The sequence below is a fragment of the Gobius niger genome, assembly GCF_951799975.1.
Source record: "Gobius niger genome assembly, chromosome: 1".
Classification (NCBI taxonomy): domain Eukaryota; kingdom Metazoa; phylum Chordata; class Actinopteri; order Gobiiformes; family Gobiidae; genus Gobius; species Gobius niger.
In genome coordinates, this window is record NC_136852.1 from 15,236,310 (window position 1) to 15,262,428 (window position 26,119).

The 26,119-nt window shown below is 41.7% G+C and overlaps 1 protein-coding gene across 3 annotated transcripts in view; it reads right to left on the reverse strand.

Annotated features, from left to right (window-relative positions):
- grik4 (glutamate receptor, ionotropic, kainate 4) overlaps positions 1-26,119 on the reverse strand; it is a 245,855-nt gene that overhangs the window by 139,619 nt on the left and 80,117 nt on the right. For all 3 annotated transcript variants that reach the window (XM_079580067.1, XM_079580066.1, XM_079580065.1), the window contains one exon: positions 14,948-15,081. In XM_079580067.1, coding sequence (XP_079436193.1) covers positions 14,948-15,029 — 82 coding nt within the window. In that variant the 5' untranslated portion in view covers positions 15,030-15,081. The remainder of the gene's footprint in view (positions 1-14,947; positions 15,082-26,119) is intronic.

A 26,119-nucleotide genomic window follows, 5' to 3' on the forward strand; every position in this document is an offset into this window, starting at 1 on the left:
GCAAACATGGTTTTCTGGCCAGAGACACCAGGGGGAGATGAAAGACCCTCCAATCATCCCATAAACACTTGTATTACCCCCACAGGGACTACGAAACTGATTTATTAAGGTAAACACGTTACTTAGTACTGCTTTAAGACTGATTGTTTAAGCTAAAATTGTGTCAATTTGGCCTGTAAACTGCAGCGCGTATACCTATTGTACAGGGCGGGCCGTTGATGAGCGGTGGATGGGAGCTTTGTGTCCACATCTGTTTCTGTTGCAAATATGCTGTAGTGGAGGGATCAGAGATCTGTTCCAGATTGGATATCGATTCTATTGTGGGAGTATGTCTTCAGAAAAACAGGGAACGTCTCCAAAAGAAAGAAAGGACCAGCGAGGACTGTGACAACACCGGAAAATGTCGAACAAGTTCATCTGTCTGTGCTGCGCTTGGGAGAGCCCCAAGCGTTGTGCTCGTACACATGCAGTTGCCCTTGGCATGTCGGGGAACTCCATCTTCACCCATACAAAATGATTTCAATGGATTTTTTGAGAGAAGCCTTCCCCAGGAGGTGACGTAAACTGGCCTGCGTGCTTGCCTGATTTAGCGCCCAGTCATTATTTCCTGTGTGGTTATCTCAAACCTGGTTTATAGCAATCATCCACAGAACCTAGAAGAACTACAAAACAACAGCCAAACTGAAATTGCCAAGTCAACATGCGTGAAAGAGTGAACCAAAACTTTCAAAATCGTCTGAATCAGTGACATTGGAGGCTGACAATTAAAAGATACTCTTTTCAAAACTTTATAAAATGAAATTTTCAATGTTGTGTGACAGGCAGAGTTTTGAAATGTGCAGGTTTTTTTTATTTCTTTTCATAAGAGGAAGTTCCCACGCCTCATCTAATCTGCTTCCTCTTTTGCCATCTTAGAAAAAATAAACAACTTGTTAAAAGATAAATTAGGGGTCTGTGATGTATTTGGGTCTGTGATGTATTTGAAGACTATGTGGCTTATCTTTCGAACAAGGACATAGGGAGAGACCGAAGATTTGATTAATCTGAAATCATTAGTAATAAAAGTCAACGCATGTACTCTGAAGATCTTTGAAGCAGTACAAAGGACGCTTTCAACGCTCCAATCCCACTCTTTTTATCAAACAGAGTTAAAATTGAATTATGACACGTCTTAAGATTTCAACTTCAGTTTTATGTGCCAAAGAGAATCATATCCAGGCACTTGAGCTGGTGGAGAGGACTTGAGGGGGGGGGACCACTTTACAGCACTCCAAAGAATCACGGGATATTCTGGCACGTGAAATGGACATTTAGACCCTCAGTCTTGTATTTTATAGCATTCACGCTTTCTTCCTTCTCGCTTCTTTTCACTCCCACACACTGGAAGGTAGTCAAAGCCTCGCAGTGAGTGACGGGTTACACAAGTGTTGACTTTTTATCACAATTTTGAACGGGGCAGACAGGGGCAGAGGGGAAATGGTGTGGATTTTGTAAGCATCCACCGCCTGAGAAGACAAGAAACAAAGCTCTAGAGGTCCTCGTGTTTTCCGGTGTTTTTCCTGATATGTGCTGGAGATCCACTTCCATTGTATTGTTCATAGTACAACAGGCTAAATACAAGGAAATACTCCACTGCAGTTCATTGTTTCTGCCCTTTATCGGCACACTCCATACATGCACTGGATTGGGGGCAAATTGCCACTCTATAGGCTTACTGACTGAATAATTATGAAACACGGTAACAAGCTAGTTCTGTTGCAGATAATGCTAGTTGGATTAGTGAGGAGGAATTGTAATGGAAGATAAGGCAAGATTCCAATAAGAAAAAAATAGGGTAAGCCTTTATCTTCAAGTGGAAAGAGAAATTCAAATTGGCCGTCAAAGCGTTTCAGCACTCCACATGAGTCCGACACGACATCTATGAGGAGATAAGGACTTTCTACAGTTACATGGTGAGGAATAGAGGCAGCCAGATTAAAACATTTGAGACTAGTGTTTGGTTTTTGAGCACGGGTCAGATGTTCCCACTCCAACATCTCATTGTTTAATAAAGATCCAGGGATAGTTCCTGTCTGTGGGTGACTACACGTGTGCGGTGAGCCATTTCCTCACAAGTGCGTCTTCTGGGACCTCTGCCTCGGATCTCACTGCTACTTCCATCGTGTACTTCAACCAGGAGCCGCTTCTGCCTCATTATACCAGCCTATACCTAACGGTGTGGACGCAGATGGCTAGTTGAGGCCCCTGAGGCTCGCTTACGTTACAGCAGAACCTCTGGGCTTTGCGCAAAGACACAGTGCTCCTTAAACATGGCCTGAATGTTGACTAGGTGTGGGATAGCATCATTCAGCCATGAGCCACAATAGAAGGGGAAGGTTAACAATGTAACCGGGGAGTCCTCCAGGGATCTGCCGGGATAAACACTGCGCTGCCTGTGTGCGGGTAAGTGCGAATACTGTGAGCTACAATGCAACAATTGGCTTTTGTGACTGGGATTGTTGTAACCCCAGTGGATACAAAATCCTCGTGGGAGTGCCAATGAGAGTGTGTACATGTCTGATAAGGCGCGAGGACACGGGAGGACACAAGACCGGTGAATGGAGTGGACATTTATAAACGAGTCCCATCTGGACCATCCTTTCAGTGTAATCTGAAGAGGGTACAAAGGGCAAAGACAAGAGAACCCAAGAGGAGCACAAGAAAGGAGACAGAAGTCTGCACATTGATGGACCTGTCAATGGATTCAGTGCACAGAATATTGCATACAAGATACAGTATGTCTAATCTAAATAAAGAGCTGAACATTACTGCAATGTTATTATATTTTAGCAAACAATGATTTAGGCTTATTTTGTTTTAATTCAAACAATTAAATATGGCTTTACAATAGCCCTTTAACCTCTTAAAGCAGTACTAAGTAACTTGTTTACCTTAATAAAGCCTTTTCGTAGTCCCTCTGGAGGTAATACAAGTGTTAATGGGATGATTGGGGGGTCTTTCTTCTCTCCCTGGTGTCTCTGTCCAGAAAACCTCCCTTGCAACTTCCCTGCCTCGGGGTCAGAGGCGCAATACACACTAAAAGAATCACAAAGAAGAAGCTAACAGCCTAACGGGCAAAGCTAACTGCGGACTAGCACCACTTTAGCAGTGTTTACAGCCAAGTTTGAGTGAGTAACTGATCTCGATTGTGCAATTGAGTTGTGGCACAAGGTACAATATCCCTCTCTTCCTTTCTCTTTTCTGTCAGTGTAGTATTTACTCTCACCGACAATTAATGAGTAAAAATAAAGCAGCATGCTGTCACACCTGCAGTGGCGCTTATGGCCTTTAGGGCAGGGGTGTCAAACCTACGGCCCGCGGGCCGGATGATTTAATCCGGCCCCTGCCCTGTAGAGCATAAATTCCAGAGTATGTCAAAAAAAAAAGTAAGTCTCTAAGTAAGCCCATTCCTGTGCGGAGTTATGAATTTTTAAAGAATAACCAGAATGCTCATTCTAGCCACTAGGGGGCATTAAATAAAGAAAAAAGGATAGAGTTCCACACGTGTCCAGCAGAGGGCACTGACATAATAAGAGCTCAGGATATGAACAACACATTATATAGCCATGTGGTAAATGGACAGTCTGCCCCAGGGCGGCTGTGGCTTCAAAAAAAGTTTACCACCACCAAGTGAATGAATAATGATTACTGCACTTTCAGGAACTTGTGACACAGGCTTGTAAAGTGCAATACAAGTGTAAGCCGTTGTCATTGATGAAGCTACAGTCAAGTTGGGGCTTTGATCAAAGAACAGCTTATTATTATTCATTTATTGGAAACATTTTCTCTATTATATGTGGCCCGCGACCCGCCATGGGAGCTGAATTTCGGCCCGCGACCCAAAATGAGTTTGACACCCCTGCTCTAGGGGCATGAGTTAGTTAGTAACTCCTGCCTTAACCGAGTGCATTTTCTCCGGTTCGGCTTTACCCAAATCCAGAAGATTATCGAATGGAGTTTACATATAGGCCAGAGTATATGAAAGCTAAGACCCACAAAACTAACCTAAGCTTCTTGTTCATTATGATTGTCACGTTTTTGTCGCTCTGGTCACATAGTTGTGGTTTGATCACAGTTACATTATACTAAAAACAAAAACCTGACAAAAAAGAATTAAAAACTTGACAAAAATGTGGCAAACAGTGAGTCAAAAAAAAAAGCAACGAAAACATGACAAAAACACAACAAAACGACTAAAACGTGATAACAAAAAACACGAAGAAACTTAGATAAGTTCTGTAGGTCTTAGCTTTCAGATGAGGCTTTACACTGGCTTAAAGGCTGTAACCTCTCCTGTCGAAAAGCTTTTAGACTCGGTTAAGGTGGGGGTAAAGAGCCTAAAATTGTGCCAATCCTTTTTATCATATAAAGCCGGCATTGCTTTTCTCTGATTGTTAATTAGTTGAATCTTACATGGCTGTAGGCACGATTTAGCGCAAGAGTTGAGTCACTTCCACAAAACATTCTTGAAAGGACAATGCAAATATGCACAGATTTCTATTTAGCTATACTTTGTGTCTATGTTTCCTGAAGAGTAAAGTTAATTAATTCAGCACATAATTATTAGAAAGCAGCATGAAGGCACCGTGCTCAGATGGGCGGGGCTGGCGCACAACAGCCATTTGCGCGTCCAGAGGTGGTGCTGGCGACGGGAGCTGCTCAGGCCTGTCTCGTGGACTTTGATGGCAGAGGGCCTGGCAGCATCTGGAGGGCGTGGAGGTGGGGGCGGGAGATGGCCGGGGGGCAGTGAGTGCTTGCCAAACTCCTCACATCGAGCCCCGATCAAAGACTGCAGTAATTGAGGAGGACTGGCACAGAGGTGTGTCAGGGGAGGGACTGTGATCTGCCTTTGGAGAGAGGGGGCTCATCTGAACAAGCGACTGTGAGAGTGTAACTTTATACAAAAAATACAATATAAACAACTGGCAGCACAGTACTATGGGTTGGCAAATCTCTTAAGGATAAAGATGTACAGTGCTGCCCAGACTTTAAGGTATCTGCTTCAGGGCTAAACGCTCCGAGGCACGATGTTATCTCATACATCGAAGATCCTTTGCTGGTATGTTGGGACTGCAGTCTATCTCTGGTTCTTTGGGTTACAATTCCAGCTTTAGATAAGCAAAAAAAAAAGTATTCTTATTTAGTTCATCACTGTTTGAACTCATTCAAACCCTTGTAGATAAAGATACAGATGTCTTTAATGCTTTAAACACAACAAAAACAAATTGAACTTGAACTAACTGAATAAAATCACCGAACACGCTCCACTGGCTCACATAGGCAGCAGCTCGGACAGGTTCTCCTGATGTACCGCACATCACGGCTCTAATCTCAAGACATTACTGGGCTGTTCTAGAGTAATAAGGCAAAACCCGCACAAACTGACTGGGATGGACCAAAAGCGTGGTCATTAGATTCAGTCCAGCAGCTTAAGTGGTACAATGGTGCTTAGTGTTTAAAACGCCAAAGAAAATGGTGCGCTTTTAGCAGTTTTAAAATGCTCACATCTACAATACAGGTCTCAGGCCCCGTGACAGATTCCACTCATTGTCATAATCCAAGGACACTGTGGACATGTGCTGGGAGTCAGTGTGCGCATATCTGTACAGTGTTCTGTGCAGAGACGGCTGCTAATGGCTGCTATTTGTTATTCCAACCCTTTCCAAGAAGTTCACGAAGAAGGAAATTAAATGTTATTGTAATTTGTTTAATCACAGAACGTGTTAAGGTCTGGACAATGTAGGCCTCTGTGTATGGACACTGTACTTCAAGCTAGCTCATTCAAACCTTGGTTTGTTTGTTGACTAAGTTAGACCGCCCACATGTATACCTCGTCACTATAAATCAGTGCTGTGGATGATGAATGAATGCTCGAAAACCAATGAAATGAAATTAACGTATAAAGACACGTACAACAGATCAGTGCGACTTCAACTTTTTATCACTGAAGATAAATAATGGTGCTTTAATCTTATATAACGCTTTTCAAAGTCACTTTACAGTTTTATGTATTATTCATTTACTCCCCATTCTCAAGAAAGATAAGACTGTGCCAAAATGATTGCAATATCTGACTGACACACCTGTCAATGGCTGTCGTCCTGTTAATATTTAAGCATCTACATCGGGGAAATCTTTCACAAGTAACATAAACATTTTATATTACAACTTGTAGGTAGGTAAACAACAGTAAAAGGGGCTAAAACAACAGGGCTAATGCTGATGTAAAACGCATTACAAGAGGAATCATAAAACACAATAAAGTCAATCTGTTGGCATCAATCATGACTAATCAAATCATCTCGTCTGACTCCCACTAAAAGCAGCGCTGCCTCATCCTTTTATAGTAATGGATGAGCAAAGTCAAGATGCTGCACACGCAAACAGAAGCTCCATGTACGTTTAAAGACTTCCTTCCTGTATTCCCACTGAAAAAGGCAACCAACTGGATATCAGCTGCCCAATTTTACTGTAATTTGAACGCTTGCGTGGATTACCCTATCTGTCTGAGCTATTGCAGCCCACACTCTCGGCAGAGCCCTGAGGTCTGCTGGCCAACTGCTGCTCTCGGTTCCGCACTCCGGGCTGTACCAGAGGAGACAGGCCTCTTCTGTGGTTCACACTTTGGAATAAAGCTTTAGAGCTGCACAGACTCTGGAGCATTTTAAAACTATGCTAAAAACTCACAATTTTCACCACTGATTTTCTTTCTTCTTGAACTGTTGTGGTACTTCTTTTCGAAAACATGCTATTCCTTTAGAGCAGTGTTTTTCAACCTTTGTTGAGCCAAGGCACATTTTTTTCATTGAAATAATCACCGGGCACACCACCAGCAGAAAATGTTCTCATCAAAGTGTCTTGACTAGGAACACCGTATAGTCTCGCGAGCCACAATGCCTCAATACATCACTAATTCTCTTGTCTCAAAGAAATTAACTAACTGATATGGAAGAGTATAATATGGTTACTCTGCCGATCACTAGACAGCATAGACACTCGAAAACGGTACATTATTTGTGGATAATAACGCATTTGTTTAAAAAAAAACAACTAGGTGAGATTGGATAATTTCCCAAGGCACACCAGACAATATCTCACGGCACACTAGTGTGCCACGGCACAGTGGTTGAAAAACACTGCTTTAGAGACAATTTTAAATGTGAATGAATTATGACTTGTTCAAATCTTTGGTCTCCTGTATTTGTTAAAATGTGCCATAGAAATGAAAGCCCATGGCAGAAAGAAGGCAATGTTCAGTGCTCTCATAAGTCAAGTGCATTAATAAGTGGTAGGGCTGAACGATATGGACAAAATTTCATATCTCGATATTTATGCTAGGTATCTCGATATTGATACGATATAACTACAGGATCGGTGAAAACCAAGCATTTTCAGAAAAATAAAAACATCATAATACAAAAGAGTGCAGTCTTGAATGTTCATATCGCAAAATCGATATCACAACACAATATATCTTTCAGCCCTAATTTTTTTTATATCAATATCTTGTTCTTCTCGATAGCAATACGATAACTTACATCAATATCTTGAATGCTCATATCTTGATATCGATACTGTAACGATATATCTTTCAGCCCTAAGTGTTATGCGATGGTGGGCAATGAGTGAGTGTGGTCCCATTTGTGTGAACTCGCAGCTAAATGTGACAGCTGCTGTTTGTATTTTAGTCAATGTAATGTTAGGAAATGAGCATGTGCAGTATCTAATCATTATAATCTGCGCTGTATTGGACTATGACTCCACGCCCTCGCTTGTAAACACTACTGTTCAGTCTGATAGACGCATCACTGCTTCTGACCTAAAAGGACTTGTACGTTTTTTTTTCACACAATCAATGGAAGAGGGAACGTTTTAACCGTTGTTGTCCAAACTCATTCCTAACCTGCCTAACGGCTTTCTAACCAGGGATGCAACGATCTGATACTGGTATCGGATATCCGAGCCGATGCTGAAAAAATAAGATATCGGGTATCAGCTACAAATATCCGATACCAAACCGATACCAGTTTTGGCTCTCAACGCCTTAAAAACACAACTTTTACCACCTAAATCTAAGTGAGTCATTGGAAAGAACCAGGAGAATTCAATCACTGAGTTAGTTACGTTAGTTGCAAAATATGTTTGCGAAGGTTAACTACGCAAATATATTTTTGATCACAGTGCAAAATGCCGTGGTTAGCATTAGTATACTAAAGCTAGTGTTAGCATGCTAATGCAAACGGGGAAAAACAATCAAGGCTGGATCAGAAACTACCTAAAAAAATACCTAAAGTAGCCTAATAAAATAAAATTGACCACTGCTGAAGTCAAGTATTAGAAATAACTGATCTAACACATTTGTAAAGATCAGATCACTTCATGTGAGTCGTTTATAATAATGTAACCTATAAAGCCTTTCATACCCGAGAACATGTAGAAAAGTCCAGTGATCCTTGTTATATGTTTAACCAAGGGTTTATCAGTTGATAAAATTGAAAATGTATCCGTAATATCATGACAATGTAATATGACTTTGTTGATCTTAAAATGGGGAAAAGAGTCAATTACATTTTTCACTCAGAGAAAGCCACATTTAAGAAATAGGTATCAGTAAATATTTGGTATTGGTAGCAAAAAAGCATCAGTGCATCTCTATTTCTAGCATCCCAATTCTTCACATAATGAGTTTATAAACACCTTTCACAGCTTTCAGGGAGCTGTGCAGTCATCAAAATGCTAACGACATTTACTCTGCAAGTCCAATATCAAGAAAAGTGCACGATTTAGCACATTCAACAGGTGTTTGCTTTTACAATATACTGATGGGAAACAAAACAAATGTTGTTCCTCTACAAAAATAGGCACAGGACCTTTAATGTAATTGTCCTGATACATTAATGATTAAAATCAAAGACATAATGGCAAAAATACGGGCATTTTCAAATCAATAAAGGCAATTGGATGCTTGGACAGATAAATGGTATGTGAGTGGTATATATGGTTACTCTTGTTGCTAGTCTGTAATGTGTAACTATTGATTTGACATAACGCAGACTATGGCAGGGTCTAATGGTGCTAACTTTGACCTTCTCCATGACCGCTGGATTGCAGAGCTTCTAATAGTGTTTACATCCGCACCGCGTTTTCCCAGCGTGTGGTTCCAACGTGAACAAATATCGCACAGCATCATGCAATTGCTGTTAAATCGTTTATGCCACAGTCAGTGTTTGCATGATTAGGGGGTGACTGTATGGAGAATTTGCACTGGAAAATGCGCAAACAGCTATTAGAATGTGTCCCTTTATCACAGGCGGAACATGCAGAGGAACGGGAGTGTTTCTGTGTGAGAGAGAGAGAGGAACACACTATGTATAGCTGCACATGCCTGTGGACTTTATCAGATCTGGTGAATTATTTATGAGGCAAACTCTGTGGAAAAATGCTGCCTATAATTGTGTAACATCCATCCTACTGCCAATTGCTGCCATTAAGAATCCGATGGTGCTCACCACGTCGCCTTGTAATTAAAACCTCAGATATGAATCACCTCTCCTGTCATCATCAGCCCGCCCACCATAAAAAAAAGTCTCCACTTTAAGATACATCTTCAAATTACCGGTCTTATTTTGAGGACGTAATTAATTACTCGTTTTACTCTTTTTGAGCAATTTGTCATTTTTAGAACATTTTCGGACACACATTTCACCTTCACAACCAATCAAACTGCGGTACTCGACTCTATTTCAGTCTTTCATTAAACAGTTTGTTAAGATACAGTTTTGAAGACGTCAAGGCTTTGGATCTGAACAAGAATTGAAAGCAACTCTATAAGTGGAATTCCATTACATGAAAAAACATCAAGGGCAAAAGAGTGCTTTTTAGTATTACTCATGTTTGACAGTAAAAATGACTTATTTATACTTTACAATATCAGAAGTTCATTGCACACTCTTCATAGCAGGCACAGCTGCTATTGTAGTTTTTCATGGTATTTTTATTATTATCATCAATATCTTGCCTATAAATCTACAGCTTTTCCAAGGTGGTGCGGAAGTTCACTCTCCCTTCACAGCAACAAGGTCAGTTTTGACTCATGCGAGGCCTTTAGAGCTGACGGTCTAAAGGTCTTTGAATGGTATTTGAGAACAAATCCACTGTATTTTTTTTCTTAGAAAACACTGAAGAAGCACCAAGAGCCCACCACACCTGCAGCATAGTGAAGGTGTCATAAGAGGCGCTACAGGAAACCAAAAAGGAGCAAACAAGGAGGTATCCGGGCAAGATTTGCGTGGTGGTGGGAAGACTCCAGTCTTTTAAGCTGGTAGTTTCACCATGAAACATCGAGAAGGATGTCAAGCTGAGATCTGAATGGAACTTGTAGTTTGCATGTTCTCCCCGTGGCTTCCTCCGGATGCTCCGGTTTCCCTGACCTCAAAAAACATGCTGGTCAGGTTGACCCACAGTGGTGGCGCGCGAGTCGCAGCGGACTATCCCCAATTTTGCTCATGACAATAAAGCTCTTCATTCATTCATTCATTCATTCATTGTAACTAGCTTGAGTGCCTCAGATTTGTTTGTATGTTTTAAAAAATACCGGGGATAGTTTAGTGTAGAGGTTAAAAAGTGGCATTTCGCATACTGAACGTCTATCCCACAGGCCGTAACCTTCTGAAAATCTTGTTGATTATTCCTGCTCTAAGACTCTGGCTTGTTATTGTATTCGGTCTGCGAGTACACATGCCGGCTCATTATTACACGTGCCTCACATGGCGCACGGCTAATTAAAGCTCAGAGATTATTCACAAAGTCCCCTAACATGGCACTGTCAGCTGTACCCCAGGAATTACCCAGTGCAGCGGCACCGAGAATAGACGCCACCCTGCAACTTTTCTCTCTCACCGCGCTGCCTGCTTTGCACTTCTAGCAACAGCGAGTTAAATGAGTTCATAGATGCCACCCAAAGTCAAAGAGTGGAAGGACAAAATAAACCTGACTAGAGGCAAGGGCACCGTGACTCACCACAGTGGTTCCAGCAGCAGCAGCCAGTCCTAATAAGTCACTGTGAACGGTCAGGGGCTAAAGCAAAGGGGTATGTGCCAGGCTGGTGGGTATTCGCACAGTTGGACCAATTACGGTATTAGACCAGACCTGGGGCGGCGGAGTTTACATGATCAACATCTTGGAGGCTGATTTTATATAGTCTGGTTTTGTATGGTGACAAACTGTGTGAGGTGGGCCAGTACACTCCACACTAAAGTAATTCTGACTCACTCCAAAGGGCATCCACCTAATCATGAGAGCTGTGAGTATGACGATAAAAATAGTTAGAGGTGCCATAACCAGGACACTTCAATAGATTCATTCATTATAAAGTACCACCTCATACATTACTTCACCTTCCAAGCACCACCAGGCCAGGCCTTGTTCCAGGTCAAAGCAGGGTAAAGTGAGTCAAAAATTGGTTTCAAAATGGACAAAATGGGAGTACATTATCTCTCTAATATCAAAGTCAAAATTAAAAAAAATTAAAAAGTCTCTACAACTACTGCTGTGTTTCATTGTTCAGTATGTTCATTTTACCCCCCACATTTTTCTGACATTTCAAGAGACCAGTGCAGGGAGGTTGAATCCGGAAGGTGCAATCTAAGGCTAAGCCGCTGCTGACAAAGTGGAGCTAATTGAATTTAGCCCACCAAGAATCCTATAACGCATTCCTTCCCCCGACCGTGGAAGAGAACGAACAGGCAGATTTGTCCGACTTTTCCTGTGGAGCCAACATGGCGGCTGATCCTTCACTCTGTAGTGTTTCGAGGTAATCAATTTAACTGAGGTATGGGCTGACTGCAGTGGGCTTTATGAAGAGGCTCCTGAGTCATATTGGGGGAAAACGATAGACGCACTCCCCAGCCAAGGCCTCTGTAGGCTCCATTTTAGGACCACGGAGTAAATGATCACGATTTTTAGAGACAACCTGATGCAACAATATTGAATGTGCGAAAATATGACCAAACTCTGACTGAAGTCTTTCTACTGATGATGTTACAGCTAAATGGCCCCAGTTACATCAGAGATTCATTTATAACAAACTAAAGCGGCCCAGTGGAAGTAAAAGCTTAGTTGATATTCAGAATAACTTATCACATAGGTGTACACTCAGCCCGGTGGTTGAATCAAAGCTCTACACGACGGCTTTTGTTCTTTCCACTGAACTTCGTAATTAACACAATTCTGGGACATGGATTATTCCTCATGTGGTGCTGGAACTAAGCAGGAAACCAAAAGGAAGTATTTTTAGCTGGTGCCCTGAGCTTGAAGTGGAGTCTCTGAACAGATGGGACAGGACCATCTGCAGACAACATGAATCTAAGAGTTTAAATCAAACAGCAGACTGTCAGACACTGTGGCACCCTCGGCTGCTCCCGTTTGAGGAGAGGAGGCGGTTCATGACAGGGCTCCACAACACCACCCTCTGGGGAATATTACGTGACTTTTCCACACCTACTGTACGAGGAAAAGCTAATAAAGTCATTAAATATATATTCATATGTAGCGTACTCTGTGCTACTGGGCAAGACACTTCGCTCATCTTGCCTCAGGTGTGAATGTGATGATGTGGGTGGAGAAGCCCTTGGCACAGACTGGCAGCCACAAGTCTATCAGTCAACATCAGGGCAGCGACAAAAGTGGCTAATCATCACTGTTCATAGAGAGAATGAATGTGCCCCGTCGTGGAATCCAAGGACACAAGTTGGCTGACTGAGTTTCCCACAAATCAAGAAAGTTTTTTTTGTGTGCAATTGTTCAGTTGAGATCACGAAGAAGCCTCACCATGTTTTAGAAAACAGTCAGCTGGAATACCAGCATTCACAGGTTCTCCGCTGGAGTACTGCTGCAGAAGTACATTTTTCAGGGTGAAACCAGTGAACTTTTCCAGGCTAACTTTTCTAGTACGGCTGATGATGCCCTGGCTGTAAGCACGCACAGAGCCCAGTTGACCATTACGCTTATCTAAATGAGATGTAAATGAGCCTTATTGAGGTGAGAACAGCCCAAAAGTTTAGAGGCCGTTTTCTCTGCTTAGAAAAAAAGGTTATATTCAAATGTTCACAGGTTCTCCAAATATTATCAGATTTCCATGTGTTGCACATCTTTGGGAAGCTTGGAGACTGCACTTTCATAATCTGTGATTAGCTCAAAATGCCCCAGAACCGACTTGTGTCCTTACTTTCTTTTCATTAATACTATGACAATGTATAAAGAAATACACCCTTCTTGAAAAAATGTATTTCTATTTATTTGAGCTTGGGACAAACAATAAGATAATTCTTTGAGGTTTAAGCTGGCATTGTATATCTCGGAGAAGGTACATTGATTTAAATTTAATTTAATTTAAAAGTATCTTTACATATTATACTGCGTAATATTATGTTTGATGTAAAACCTTTCATGCCTTTCTAGTTTTTAATTGACTTATTTCATTCACATATTGATGAAAAGCTTACAGAAAAGCAAAGTAATGCGTCTCTTTAAGCTGGTTGCCAACTGCAATAAATACATAGAAAAAGCTCACAGAAAGTGTTTTCTAGGTTTGACTGTTATGATTATAAACTTTGGCTAATATTTAGAATGGTTTAAATGCTCGCATCCATCACGGCTGCTCAGTTTGCCCCAAAGAGATGGCAGGATGTTGCTGCCCTGGCGGCCTGCTCCTGGTGGGAATGTGTTTAGGGCGGGCCGTGTTTTTGGCCGTGTGCTGCTCTCAGAGAAGGCCAGACAGTGACATTATGCCAGCCAGGCAGGACTCCAGGGAGAGCCATGTTAAATACCATCTCCTGGAGCGCAAATGACAGCAACTTTGAGCTGTTGTCGTGTTTGGGGGGAATGCGGCTTTGTGTCTGGTTTATGTGCGTCCTAGCATTCCTGCATAAATTTACCGTTGTATACAGAAGAAAGCAACTTGTGTGGAATCAACAAAACGCATACTATTATTCTGCAGCTAAACTCTTGCAGACCGAATCCTAATGTTAATGCACATATACGATAGTTGTCTTTACACCAATTCGAACAATGGAGGATAATGGAATAACAATACACAAAGAAGGGCATTCATCTATGGCCTATCACTAAATGAATAAACACACACGGTCTAATGCCTAATAATGCCTCAAAAGTATTAATTTGATTCACGTCTCACAGCTTGAAACAAATGTGAAGAATGTGTGGAACTGTCTGCTTCGAAAAACGTCAAGTCTGTGTTTTCCTGTAATTGAAAGTGCACTGCAGCCTGGAGCCTGGAGACATTCACAGTTTGACCGCAATACTTGAATTACTTGATATTTTTATGGCTCAACAATCAATTCAGTGGCACTTATATATAGCTCTTGTGTTAGCGCCTTCTCGCCTCTTTTCCTTGACAAACATTTAACAAGACAACTGCATGAGCAAAGTATTTGTTACATAATTATACGTCTAGGCGTGCGTATATACGGGCACAGTCTGTATGGAGAAAGAGCCTGTCAGTCAAAGCTTTGCGAGACTGGGGCTGGTGACAATGTCAGAAACTTGTGGACTGTAAGAGAATAACAATAAAACAGAACAAGTCCCAGAGTCGGCCTCTGACAGGTTATAGGACTGAGAAGGAAGTCTAGTCAGGTTCAAACCCGGTCCACTGATCTGCCACTTTAACACCACTACAGTGACTGCAGCTCACACAGCGCTCCATGCTGTGAATTACAATCGTAACTCACAGCAAGTCAAAAACACCTAGTCCCCTTCACTTGACGACATTGTGAAGCATGATGTAATCCAATAAAGAAAAATCAGAACCTATTCAAGTTAGACAATCATCTACACAAAAAATATGAGTCACAGCATCCACAGACGTTTTCAGTGTTTATGCTGCACTTACCAATTCTGAAGGAAAGCGGGCCAGCAGCGGTGCTTCTCACCCACATGGCTAAGAAGAGCAGAAGCGCCCAGGCTGTGAGCATCTTCTATGACTCCTCATGGGTCCTGCCCCGGGGATGCCCCTGTCACAGCCACCTGAAACAAACAGAGTCAAGGTTCAACCATCAGCCGCACAACAAGGGGGGAGCAGAGGAGAGGCGCAGCATTCTGAAGAACATGACTTTTATGCAAAATCTACTGTCCCTTGTGGTTTGCTTTTGCTGCGATCCATGAAACAAGGTTGAAGACTTGCCTTTTTATTATAACTGTTTAAGATTTACCCTACATGATATAATACCCTGTCACTTTTCCAAAATAGTGAGCAACATTTGGGGTCAGATTGAATTTTGACAAACAATGGCATTAAAAAGCTTTCTGATACTGAAACTTTGGTTACTTTATTTTTACAGTTACAGTTGAGGTTTGCCTCGAGAAACAAATATGTGCACCACAATCACCGAAAAAATATGCAAACAGCAGCTGTCAAAACTTGCCCCCCACAAGGATTCAAGTAGAGCTTAAAGCATTAAATAAGAGGCCCGTCCAAAACTAATTGAGTGCTGAAAATGCCTTGCAGTCTATGGGAAGATAGACGCTTATTCAAAATAACTGAGCCCTGGTGTACACTGTATCGTGAATTGTGTAACTACTCTTGTTTTCACAGTGCAAAACAGTCACGGTTCTTTCATTCACTGCTGAATCTCTGCCCTTGAATGGCAAGAAAATATGAAAAATCCTTCACAATCCAACAGACACGAATAATCAGTCAGTGCAACATGTGCGAATGATAACTCTTCGATGAGGTCAAGTCCCCTCTGGTTTCCTTACAACGCTCAATATGCAGTACAATCGCGAAATGAAAATTGAGCGCAACGATTCGCCACATTTTACAATTAGCATTGATCTGAGAACATCAACGAACATTGATCAGAAATGCTTCCACACGCACACCCACATCAACCCACGCACACACATTTCTATCTACGCAGCTGACAAATGAGTGTCACGTCTATATTTGTATTACTTGTTTTGACACATTTACAGATGCACTAATCCAGCGTTTTTACTACCGATACCGATACCAGGTTCTGAGTATCGGCCGATATCTGATATTTACCGATAACAAGAGACTTTCTTAAAAGTGTCTTTCTCTGAGTGAAAAATCTTCTTGACTCTTTTCTTCAATTTAAGATCAATAAAGTCATATTTTATTGTCATGATTTTACAGATCAATTATCAATTATATCTATTGATTTAATAATGGATAAACATTTAACAAGAACACAACTTTTCTACTTAAACTAAAATACAAACACTTGGCTTCAGAAGTGGTTATTTTATTGTATTAGGCTTCTTTAGGTATTTCTATCAACGTTTCTGACCCAGCCTTGATTACTTTTCATTAGCATTAGCATGCACCCGCTAGCTTTAGCATACAATTGCTAGTGCGGCATTTTGCGCGGCGAGGTTAAAACTAAATCAGCAGTTGAATTCTCCTGGTTCTTAGTTTTAAAATGATATACAGCGTGTCTATTCACTTAGATTTAGGTGGTAAAAGTTGTGTTTTTAAGGCACTGAGAGCCAAAACTCAGTGCAGTTCAGTGCTGTTCAGTATCGGATATTTGTAGCCAATACCCGATATCGTATTTTTTCCAGTTTTGGCTCGGACACCAGTATTGGATCGTTGCATCCCTGCTCACGTTCCAGTTTAGGGTTCTATGTAGAATGAGAATGGTAATTGGTCTGAACTAAAAAAATATGCAAGTGCATATCCTTTATTGGTAAAATTACACTGAAAACCACGTGCTAGTGTATGGATCACATTTCTGTGATGCTCTTCAATACCAGAGCCAGTGGTATGTTTTCTTTCTTTCTCACGACACGCCCCAATGTTTAATTAATTAATTAATCATTTTCGCCGGATGTTTTGGTGAATGGTGGGCAACAGCTGATGTGTCCAGGCCTCTAACACGGTTTTATAAAATGTTTGATCTGTTACAGCGCAAGAGAAGCAATGCCCTGTTTATGAACATTGCTTTTGCCGATCATAGGATTTTTATCATGTTTAAAACGTAAAATGTCTACCAAGGATTTGACAACATTGCGATCGCTCGTATAAAGACCCCTTCTTTCTAAGCCACGCCACGTTTGTTTGCGCGCAAGATGTCACACAAAGGCTGTTGTCACGGCAGATTGGGCCCTAAAATTACAGACCTATTATTGTTGGACATTCATGAAAATTTGCATCTGTGGTGCATTTGACCTATTGCCCATGACACAGAAAATACAGCCTCAGTATAAGCTTGAGAATGGAAATTTAAAGAATAAAAAAAACAGAATAACAGGACTAAAGGGACAGTTATGAATACATCCTGCGCTGACTGTGACCTATGCACTCCAGATTCCAGGGGAGAGTCCGTTGCACAGTAAAGCTATTGTGACATTTGAAGTATTTTTAAGTGCCTCTCTGACACCTTTTTCACTGCGAGCTGGCATGCCACAATCACTCTATAGACATGTACCAGAGCATTTTTCTGGGGCCACATCTGAAAGCTGAATAGAATGAGGAAGGATAAAATGAAAACAGCCGTGGTCTTTTGTTTCTTTACTCTGCGAAAGGAAGACAAGAGTTGAGATGGAAAGATCCGCTCACAAAAGAGGACTGAAGTCTGTGAGATGGGCGAAGATGGGTTTTGGAAGACATAAAAAACATGTTTGCATTAAATCAGCAAGATTATGTTTTGTAGAAAGGGTAAATAGTGATTATATTTTCAAATTTATTGGATTTGTGTCAACAGTTTGATGCACATGGAGACCGGAGCGTTCCCCACAACCGTTTGTGTCATACCAGTAGTTGCGATGCTGGATAATAGCTTGTGGATGAAAGCCATTATGACCGCCTTTCTGTAATATTCCTCATCATTGTCTGACAACTGCAACTAGCTGCACATTCAAATGGCATCTGAATGAGGACGCTGCTGGTTCTGCTCTTTAAATGTGTGTGTTTACAAGCCTTGATTTCCAAAACACATGCATACAGTCTGTGTTGTACATGTTGCAACTGTAATACATTCATTTTGCGGTAAAATAAACAACTATTCCAAGTCACACCATTACATGACCATACATTTACAGAACAGCCATACAGTTTACAGAACCATAAAACCAAGAACATGCACAATGCACACAGGTTTATCCTCCAGCCAGGCAATTCTCACCATTAGCCTGGCTCTAGATCTGGAGGTAGGTCCCTGTTTACCGCTCTTTAAAGGTTGTGCCAGCGACATCAAAGGATGAGTCAGATACAGAGGACAATTTCCCTACGAGGAAGAGTAAAGTTCACCTAACCTTTTTCTAAGGCCGATGCCGATACCAATCAATCAATGTCTTGTCTATAATCCTGTGTATGATGTCTCTAAAATGTGTCAATGTTGATCTGTGACAGCAGGGGGCGCTTTATTAGAGGTATAGGGCTGATTTATTCATGTTCATGTTTAGCAGGCACTTCAGAGGGAGCTTGTTTAAAAGAACCAGCAGATTCCAAAACAAAAAATGGGAAGTCTCTATCTCTCAATGCATAAATGCCCATATATTGGCACGATATATCGACCATAGGCTCCAATCGCGTGGGTGCTGCAGGGCTGGAGCACCCACTCAAATCGTTGGGCACCCAGACGAATATGGCCTATAACAAAATGATTCACTAAATATAGCCTACTCTGTAAAGCCGCTGCTCCATTTTCTGCGAACAAACGTGCATGGGTCGGTCCATAATGTACGTGACCTCGTCTTGCTTTTTTGATTCGACATATCGACCTCTACTTAGCTTGCATATATGACTGGGATGTGACTGGGTGGTGGAACCATGGAAAACATTTAGTGCCTGATTTACTAAGCGTTTGCATACGTGCAAATATGATAGTGTGTACTTAAAGGGGCTAGATGCAAGTTTGTCATTTTATACTCACTACTGCCATCTCAGGTCATATGCGTAACTGCAGCTTCTATATTAAGCTCGTGCATAACGGCACTTCGGACCCGAATTAACACCTTTTTGAGTGCAGGATTTTAGAGGCAGTTGTGGTGAACAGGTCTGGGCTCATTCTACACATTAGGACATGGCTGGAACATGTTGGGGGAGGAAAATACATTATTTTAACATTTTTAAACTCTGTATAGTCCCTTTAAGGAATCGAAAAAGCCAGCGCATTTGATGCACCACGAGGCTGCTGTGCAAAGTTAGTGCAAGCGGCCACATAAATATGCAAAACAAGGCGATTGTACCACAATGCTCAAAATTTGAGGCGGAGACAATGCAAATGATATTGTTTGTGAGTGCTGTCGTATTTATCACATCTGCGAAGCTGGTGTAAACTTTTGCGCAGGATAGAAAAATGCTGTTATGTTATGTTATGCTGCTATGTGTTGCTTTGATGGTGTAGAGTAAAGAAAGTAGGCTGCACATCTCCCTTCTAGCCTTTTTTTTTATGGTATTAATGACATTGAAGGTGACACAACTCGTGTTCCACTGCTCACCTCTTCTCTAATGCACCAGCGCGAGCCATGCATCCTGTCGTCCCGTTTCCTTTCGCTATCGTCTATGATCAAAACCCCATAATCTTCAGTCACACATTCACATTCAGCAGCAAAGCTCACTGTTTGCTGTAGGTTTTCCCAACACTCCCCTATGGCTGTGGCCCGTGGCCCCTGCGTAGTGAAGCACACAGCACTATGAGATGCCCCTAGGTCCACATTTACAGCTGGATACGCAGAGGGCATATAGGAAGTCTTTTATCCATGAGGACTTTTATACGTGGCTCTTTCCTCAAAGGCGCTCATGCGTGTAAAGAGAAGCAGCAGTTTTGCGATTCCTCTGCGCACAGTGTCTAATGGTAAATCAGGTCCAGCAAAATAGCAATGGCTAATTTGAAAGTTTTTCAGTAGACATTATACAAATAAGTAACAAACGCTGATGATAACCTTGCTTGCTCATATTTTTTAATGGCACCGAAATGACACCAAGACCTCAGGGTGAATGACAGGTCAATGTTGAACCAGAGTGATGAGGGAGATGAGCCACTGACAGACCACGCCTGACAGCTGTTTGGCTTTCCCACCAGCGCTAAAGTTTACAAAATGCAAATATTAAACTGTCAATCATACATCAAAGTCTCTGTAATTCAATTGCCAATGGTCAATTAAATCTGACAGTTGGGATGAGATCAAGTCAGATGCATAATAAGCCTCACACATTTGCATATGCGTACAGCTGCAAGTGCAACCTAAGCTCGATTCGCTATCGGCACAAAACCGACTAGACTGAGGCAAAACTCACAGGTGGCGTCCAATAACAAATGTATGTTTAGTTTGACAAATGTATTCTTTTAAAATGTGTATTGTAACTAATAGCTCTTTGAAGTGCCCACAGATCCCGTGATGTGTTTTCTCTGGACTGAACTGTCAGCCGCAGCATGGCGCTGGCCAACATGTCACAGCTGTAAAAACACATTTTAAAAACACCCCAGTGTCAGCAGCCTCCCTGTCAGAGCCAATACCACGCAGAACAAGAAACGGTGCTGATCTTGCCTCTGCTCACAAAATATAGTCACGATATCCGGGAGCCACAGTGTGCTTCTCTTTATACGTGAATGGGTCTCAAACATAGTCCCCTATTGTTCTGCTGCACACTTGGAGCCCTCTCATTTACAGGAGCTGAATCAGCCTGTCTTTACACAGCCAAGTCAGCACGACCAACGTCCAACAGCGAGCACTGAGCACCAACACTCCTCCTCACACTCCAGGAAGGCCAAAAATATGCTTAGAAAGATCAAAACGAATACAGTTTTGTACAGTAATTACAACATAACCCAACTGAGCGAACAACAAAATCCTCTATGTGTCGCATCACTCCATCTTTAATATGACATGAATCAGTGCAGCAAAGTTTTAACCCAAGAAAATGCTGTAATAAACATTTATCCTTCCAGCCATTTGAATAAGTTATTAACGGACTAAAAAAAAAAGTCAATCAATGAGTAAAGGTTATAGTGCCTAGTAATATTCAGCATTTCATACAATGGCCAGTTTCCGCTGATTATTTTGGAAATTAGGGGGTCAGATCTTGGACGCAGTAATGTAAAGTGGAATTACCCCTGAAGGAATGTCTTTTGAATTTTTAATTAAATGATGATCTTCCAAATTGAGCAGACCCGTCTTCAATAATCGTTTTGCATAAATAAATTCGGCAGCAGTGCCCTCAGGCCACAGCATATAAGCCTTCGCTACAACACCTGCCTGTACCCTGTTTGTTTCTCCTGAAAAGGCAAAGCATTAGTAGCTTTTCAGTCTCTCATAATTATATGTCTAACATGAGGCAAGACAACAGAAATCACTTTGCTTTGCTCCTGTCTGGTCATTATGTGTCAAACCCTCGATCACAGTTTAATACCATCAATTTGACAAAACAACTAAAGAAAAAACAACACTTAATGCATGTCCATCCAATTAATTTGGTCATGTCTTGGTCTAATGCCTTATCTGTTGTCTGTATTTGACAAGTTGAGTTTTTGGAACACTTTTTGCGGGCTAATCGCTTTCTCTTCCATGTCAGAGGTAAACACAGCTCTGGAAGAGTGCTTCATGAGGATTCTTGAACTCAAGCACAGACTCACAACTTCAATTCAGATAATTTGACAAATTGATTGCAACAATCTGTGGAGAAGTAGTTAAAGCATTCAACAACTAGGTTACACTCTGTCAATACTGAGAATAAAATAGCATCTCAAGTAGAATAATATCTGCTCAGTGCATCACAAGAGCTCTATGGGCAATCAGCCACAGCACGCCATGTTCATGCACCCACAATTGAAAGTGATTGGCACTGTGTTTGGAGTCCCTCAAAGGTTCCCTGTGGAATTACACAGGCAGACGAAGCCCAGGAGTGGCCCGCAAAGTCTGCAAAATCAGGGGTATTTCATGAGGCGTGAGAGCAGAGAGAGGAGGAAGAGGAAAAGTGCAGGCCAGAATCAAAGATGAACAAATGCGGAACAAATGCTCATCTGATCGAGCTCATCTCAGGGGCCATCCCTCTTCAACCACTCTCTGTCGTATCACTGTTGGAGTCTCCAGGACACAGGTCAAGACTGTGATACCTTTCGGAGGCTACCTACCACTATCAGGTATGGAAGGAATTCAGTAAACAGTCTTTATATCCCCCACAACAGGTGGACTGACAGAGAAAGGCAGCCAATCTGTGTTATTATTGACCCCTCTGACCACCACCAACCACTCTCAAATCACTACAATATCACACACGCAGGGTCTGCAGCTGCGGGAGCCAGGATTCAAACCTCCGGTTAAGATGACCTGCTGTATCTTCTCAACCACTGTCATGTAAAAAAAATAGCTATAGATTTTCTTTATTAGGTTCCGACAGGACAACAATGACAAATAATAGCTACATATTCAACAGATGCAAGAATGCAACCATAGACGCCGATGCCGTGGGTGTTGCAGGCTCAAGCACAATTCACCCCGAACACAAAATGGTGCAATAGATACAACCTGAAAATCACAAGGGCCGTTTCTCCCTTCTTTTCTCACATCTGAGCACAGGTCTGTCCAAATCAGTGTGGCGGCACTGAACAGGTACCACTTGTTCAGCTCAATAAGGAGCGCACCCGACTTGTGTAGACGAGTCTTTGGGTCTGGGGAGTCAGTCATTTGGGCACCCAACTGAGAAAAACATAAATCGGTGCCTACGAATATACAGCAATATGTGGGAAAACTTTCACACTTTCCCTGGAGTTGGGAATTACATGCCATGTGTTCAAGGACACAAATCATAAAACACAATAGGACAAAAGCTTTTAGAGATAATTGAAGGAGAGCACTCCCAATTCTAAGAAGCCAAACTGTTGTGCTAGCAGTAGGTTTTACTCGTACGGAAAAAAAATAGACATATTATAGAAAGTGTTTTTTACCCATAAGTGCGTCTGACTCCTCAAATTGTGCACAAATTAAAAGTGAAAGTAATGTACAGAGCAGGATAGAGTTTCACAGTGTCTTTTGCCAGTACCATACTTACTGAAAGCCTATTCAATAGAATACTGCTGTTATGCTAATGCAGACATTAAAAATGCCAATGTTGTTTATTAACTCCCAGACAGCCCTTTTTAATCTATTTCATAAATTGCGGCTGTAATCTGGAAACATATCTGCATAGTAATGACGCGATCGTTAAAATGCCCTACAGTTCCTAATCCTTATGTATGTCACAAAAAATCATCACATCGACAAATAAAGACCAGCTATTGTAAACATAAACATTAAAATACATGTAATGAAAGCGATAATCACGCAACAAACCAACAAAACATTATTACCACTGACTGATGAAGTTAATTACATTATATTTCCTCTTTATGGCTGAAACTATAAAACAGCAAACACCAAGGGTTTATTTGTTTGTTAAATACAGCTTTGCTTGGGAAAGAGTATAGGTTAATCTTTTGCTGTTGAGGGGTTTTTATATGTCCTACAGTGTATATTTTATCAAGAGTCATTACAGTAATAACTATGTAATGTCACTCAGAAATGGCTCACGGCAGCAGAGACAGCTCTCAGGAACTGCCATGAGCTCATTTGTGAATCTAGTTCTACTGTTCGTGGCAGCAAACCATTAAATGACAGTTCCGAGATGTAGACACACTTTTGTAACTATATACCTTCAGTTACATGTCGGATGAAATATCCTTCCGTTTAATGCCCAACATAAAATTGAAGTCACTCAGTACACTACCCATCATTGCACTTAATGGAAGATGGAAGCCAGGCAGAGCGATGAGTGCAGTGCACCACACACACATAGCTCTTGGAGGCATCTATGGTGTAGATATCATATTAGGAAACCTTGCTAGTCATCCATCATGGAGGCCTAGCTGGAAAACAATCACAGCGTTAACCTGCCTGCGTGGCAGTGCACAGCGGTCACAGTAATGCTGGTACCTGCTGCGGGTGCAGCAGTATGGATGTGAGCCTGCCGACAGAAAACAATTCTTCAGCAATCTTCAGTATCTGTCCTAAAGCCAACCATGTCTGAAATGATTCATCTTCTCACCACACCTCAATGAGAGCTCATCAAAGACAGTGTTTTCATTCAGTCAAAACAGCTCAACTCTCTCTACGACACCACTGCAACATATAAAGAGTATTGGATCAAGTTTTGGAAGAAGTATCTATTGCACTTATTCATGAAACTTGTCTCTGCCTCTGCCCCTGGAGGGAAATAACTTTGTCAAAGTGAAAGAGCTTCAAAGCGATCTCCCCTGTGACAGGAGTTTACTGCTCATCTGCCAAATAGTAATTCGTTACAAGGAGTTTTATTATACAAACTCTTTGCCTTTGCGCATGCTCACTCTAAGCTCCTCATGGACCTGCAGCCTGGTGGAGAGGACCGGGGCGGACCAAAGTGGAGGTCGTGGGCGTTGATGTTGCTGTCAGTCGGAGGCGGCCTGGAGCGGAGTGGAGCTGAGCGAACAGTAAGAAGCTGTGGAATCTGGGGGTTAAGCTCTGGCATCTAAAGAGGACGGGCCATGGCAGTCCTGATCTTAGTTTATTCGACGATATGAGAAAATCTGTGCAACGAAGGAGAATTCCTGAAAGACTGAGAGCAATCACAAACGTAACAGTGAATATTCAATGGTACTGCAAAAACCGGCTGTTTACATTTGTATTCAGAGGCTTAGACTGTTGTGCCAAGGCATGACAGCAGTTTCTGAATTGTTTCTATATTGTGATTAAATATTACACTACAAGCCATGATACTTTCACTATTGATCATACTTAGAGATCCCCGCCCTTCCTCGTCAGCTAAAGCGTGACCTGATCTTAATACTGATGCTTCCCTGTAGTAAAGCCACTCACTCTTAAAGCACAACATAACTAATAGTTTTCTACTCTTTATCTCACGAGTAAGATTGTAAGATTAATTGTTTGATTAATGAGGGATTTGCTTGATCTGCCTGTTTCGGGGCTGTGTACATAATCTTTGTTTCTACTGCGTCTGCTGCCACTGTGCGCAGCCTTTGGGAATTCAACAATCATTTTACACTCATTCACTTCATGAGGAAATGTGATCCACGCCTGCAGTCGTTTATTGTCACGGCAACAGGATTACTGTGCTTAATTACTGCTCAGTGCGACTGGAAGGAGTGGCGCTCAGGGGGAAGTAACACTGGTGAAGCTCCAAAGAGGAAGAAACAAAATTAAAAAAAAGATTCAAGGTTGTTTCTCTAGTTTAGCTTGACAAAAGTGAGAGATATTTGGGGAACAAATGAAGAGAATGTGTGCAGCGACAAAACACTGCAGCAGAAACAATCAGAGGCACATTCAAGGGCGATTCAATATGCTAATCTGACCTTGGCAGATATGTACACATTGCTGTCTAAGTGAAAAAACACATTACGAATACATGTATGCATTGTGTGCAACGTAAAGGCCTTCAAAACATGGGAAAGCTTTGCAAATAACTTATTACCATGCCTGCTGTGGCAATCAACGCTGAACATTCAAATAAGGCAGTTTTATCAATTAATTATTCTGAAACACTAACAGGAATAGACAGCGTTCTTTAAATTCAGAGTTAGGTTGGACACAGTTGTTGTTTTTTTGGCGCGTAACATGGCAATCTTGAATAAAGGCTAAATCACTTTACTACTATATTTGTGCGTCAATTATGCAAACAGCAAATCCTTGTTTTGTTAAAAAATGTATCCAACCAATACAGTAGCCCCTTGATGATGAAGTCGCTCGCTGATAGTTGAAGCCATCCTGAAGAAGTGAGTAAAGGTTGTAAAGACACGGGACAAAGCAAAGGTGAGGGGCACACAGGTTTGGCAAACGTGAGAGTGGTGTGAAATAAGGCTGCGGAGCCAACAAGACAAAGAATCTATGGCCATGAATCACCAACAGACAGGTAAGAGGAGGAGATAAAGTGGGAAGAGACAAACGGGGGAGAGGAAAAGGGAGGAAAAGTACTGAAGAGTGAGATTATTCCTGAGGCCGCGCTGGCACGGAGGTGACCAGGTGATCAGAAAAAAACTTTTCCAATCTGTTCTCCCACACACAGGCTCAC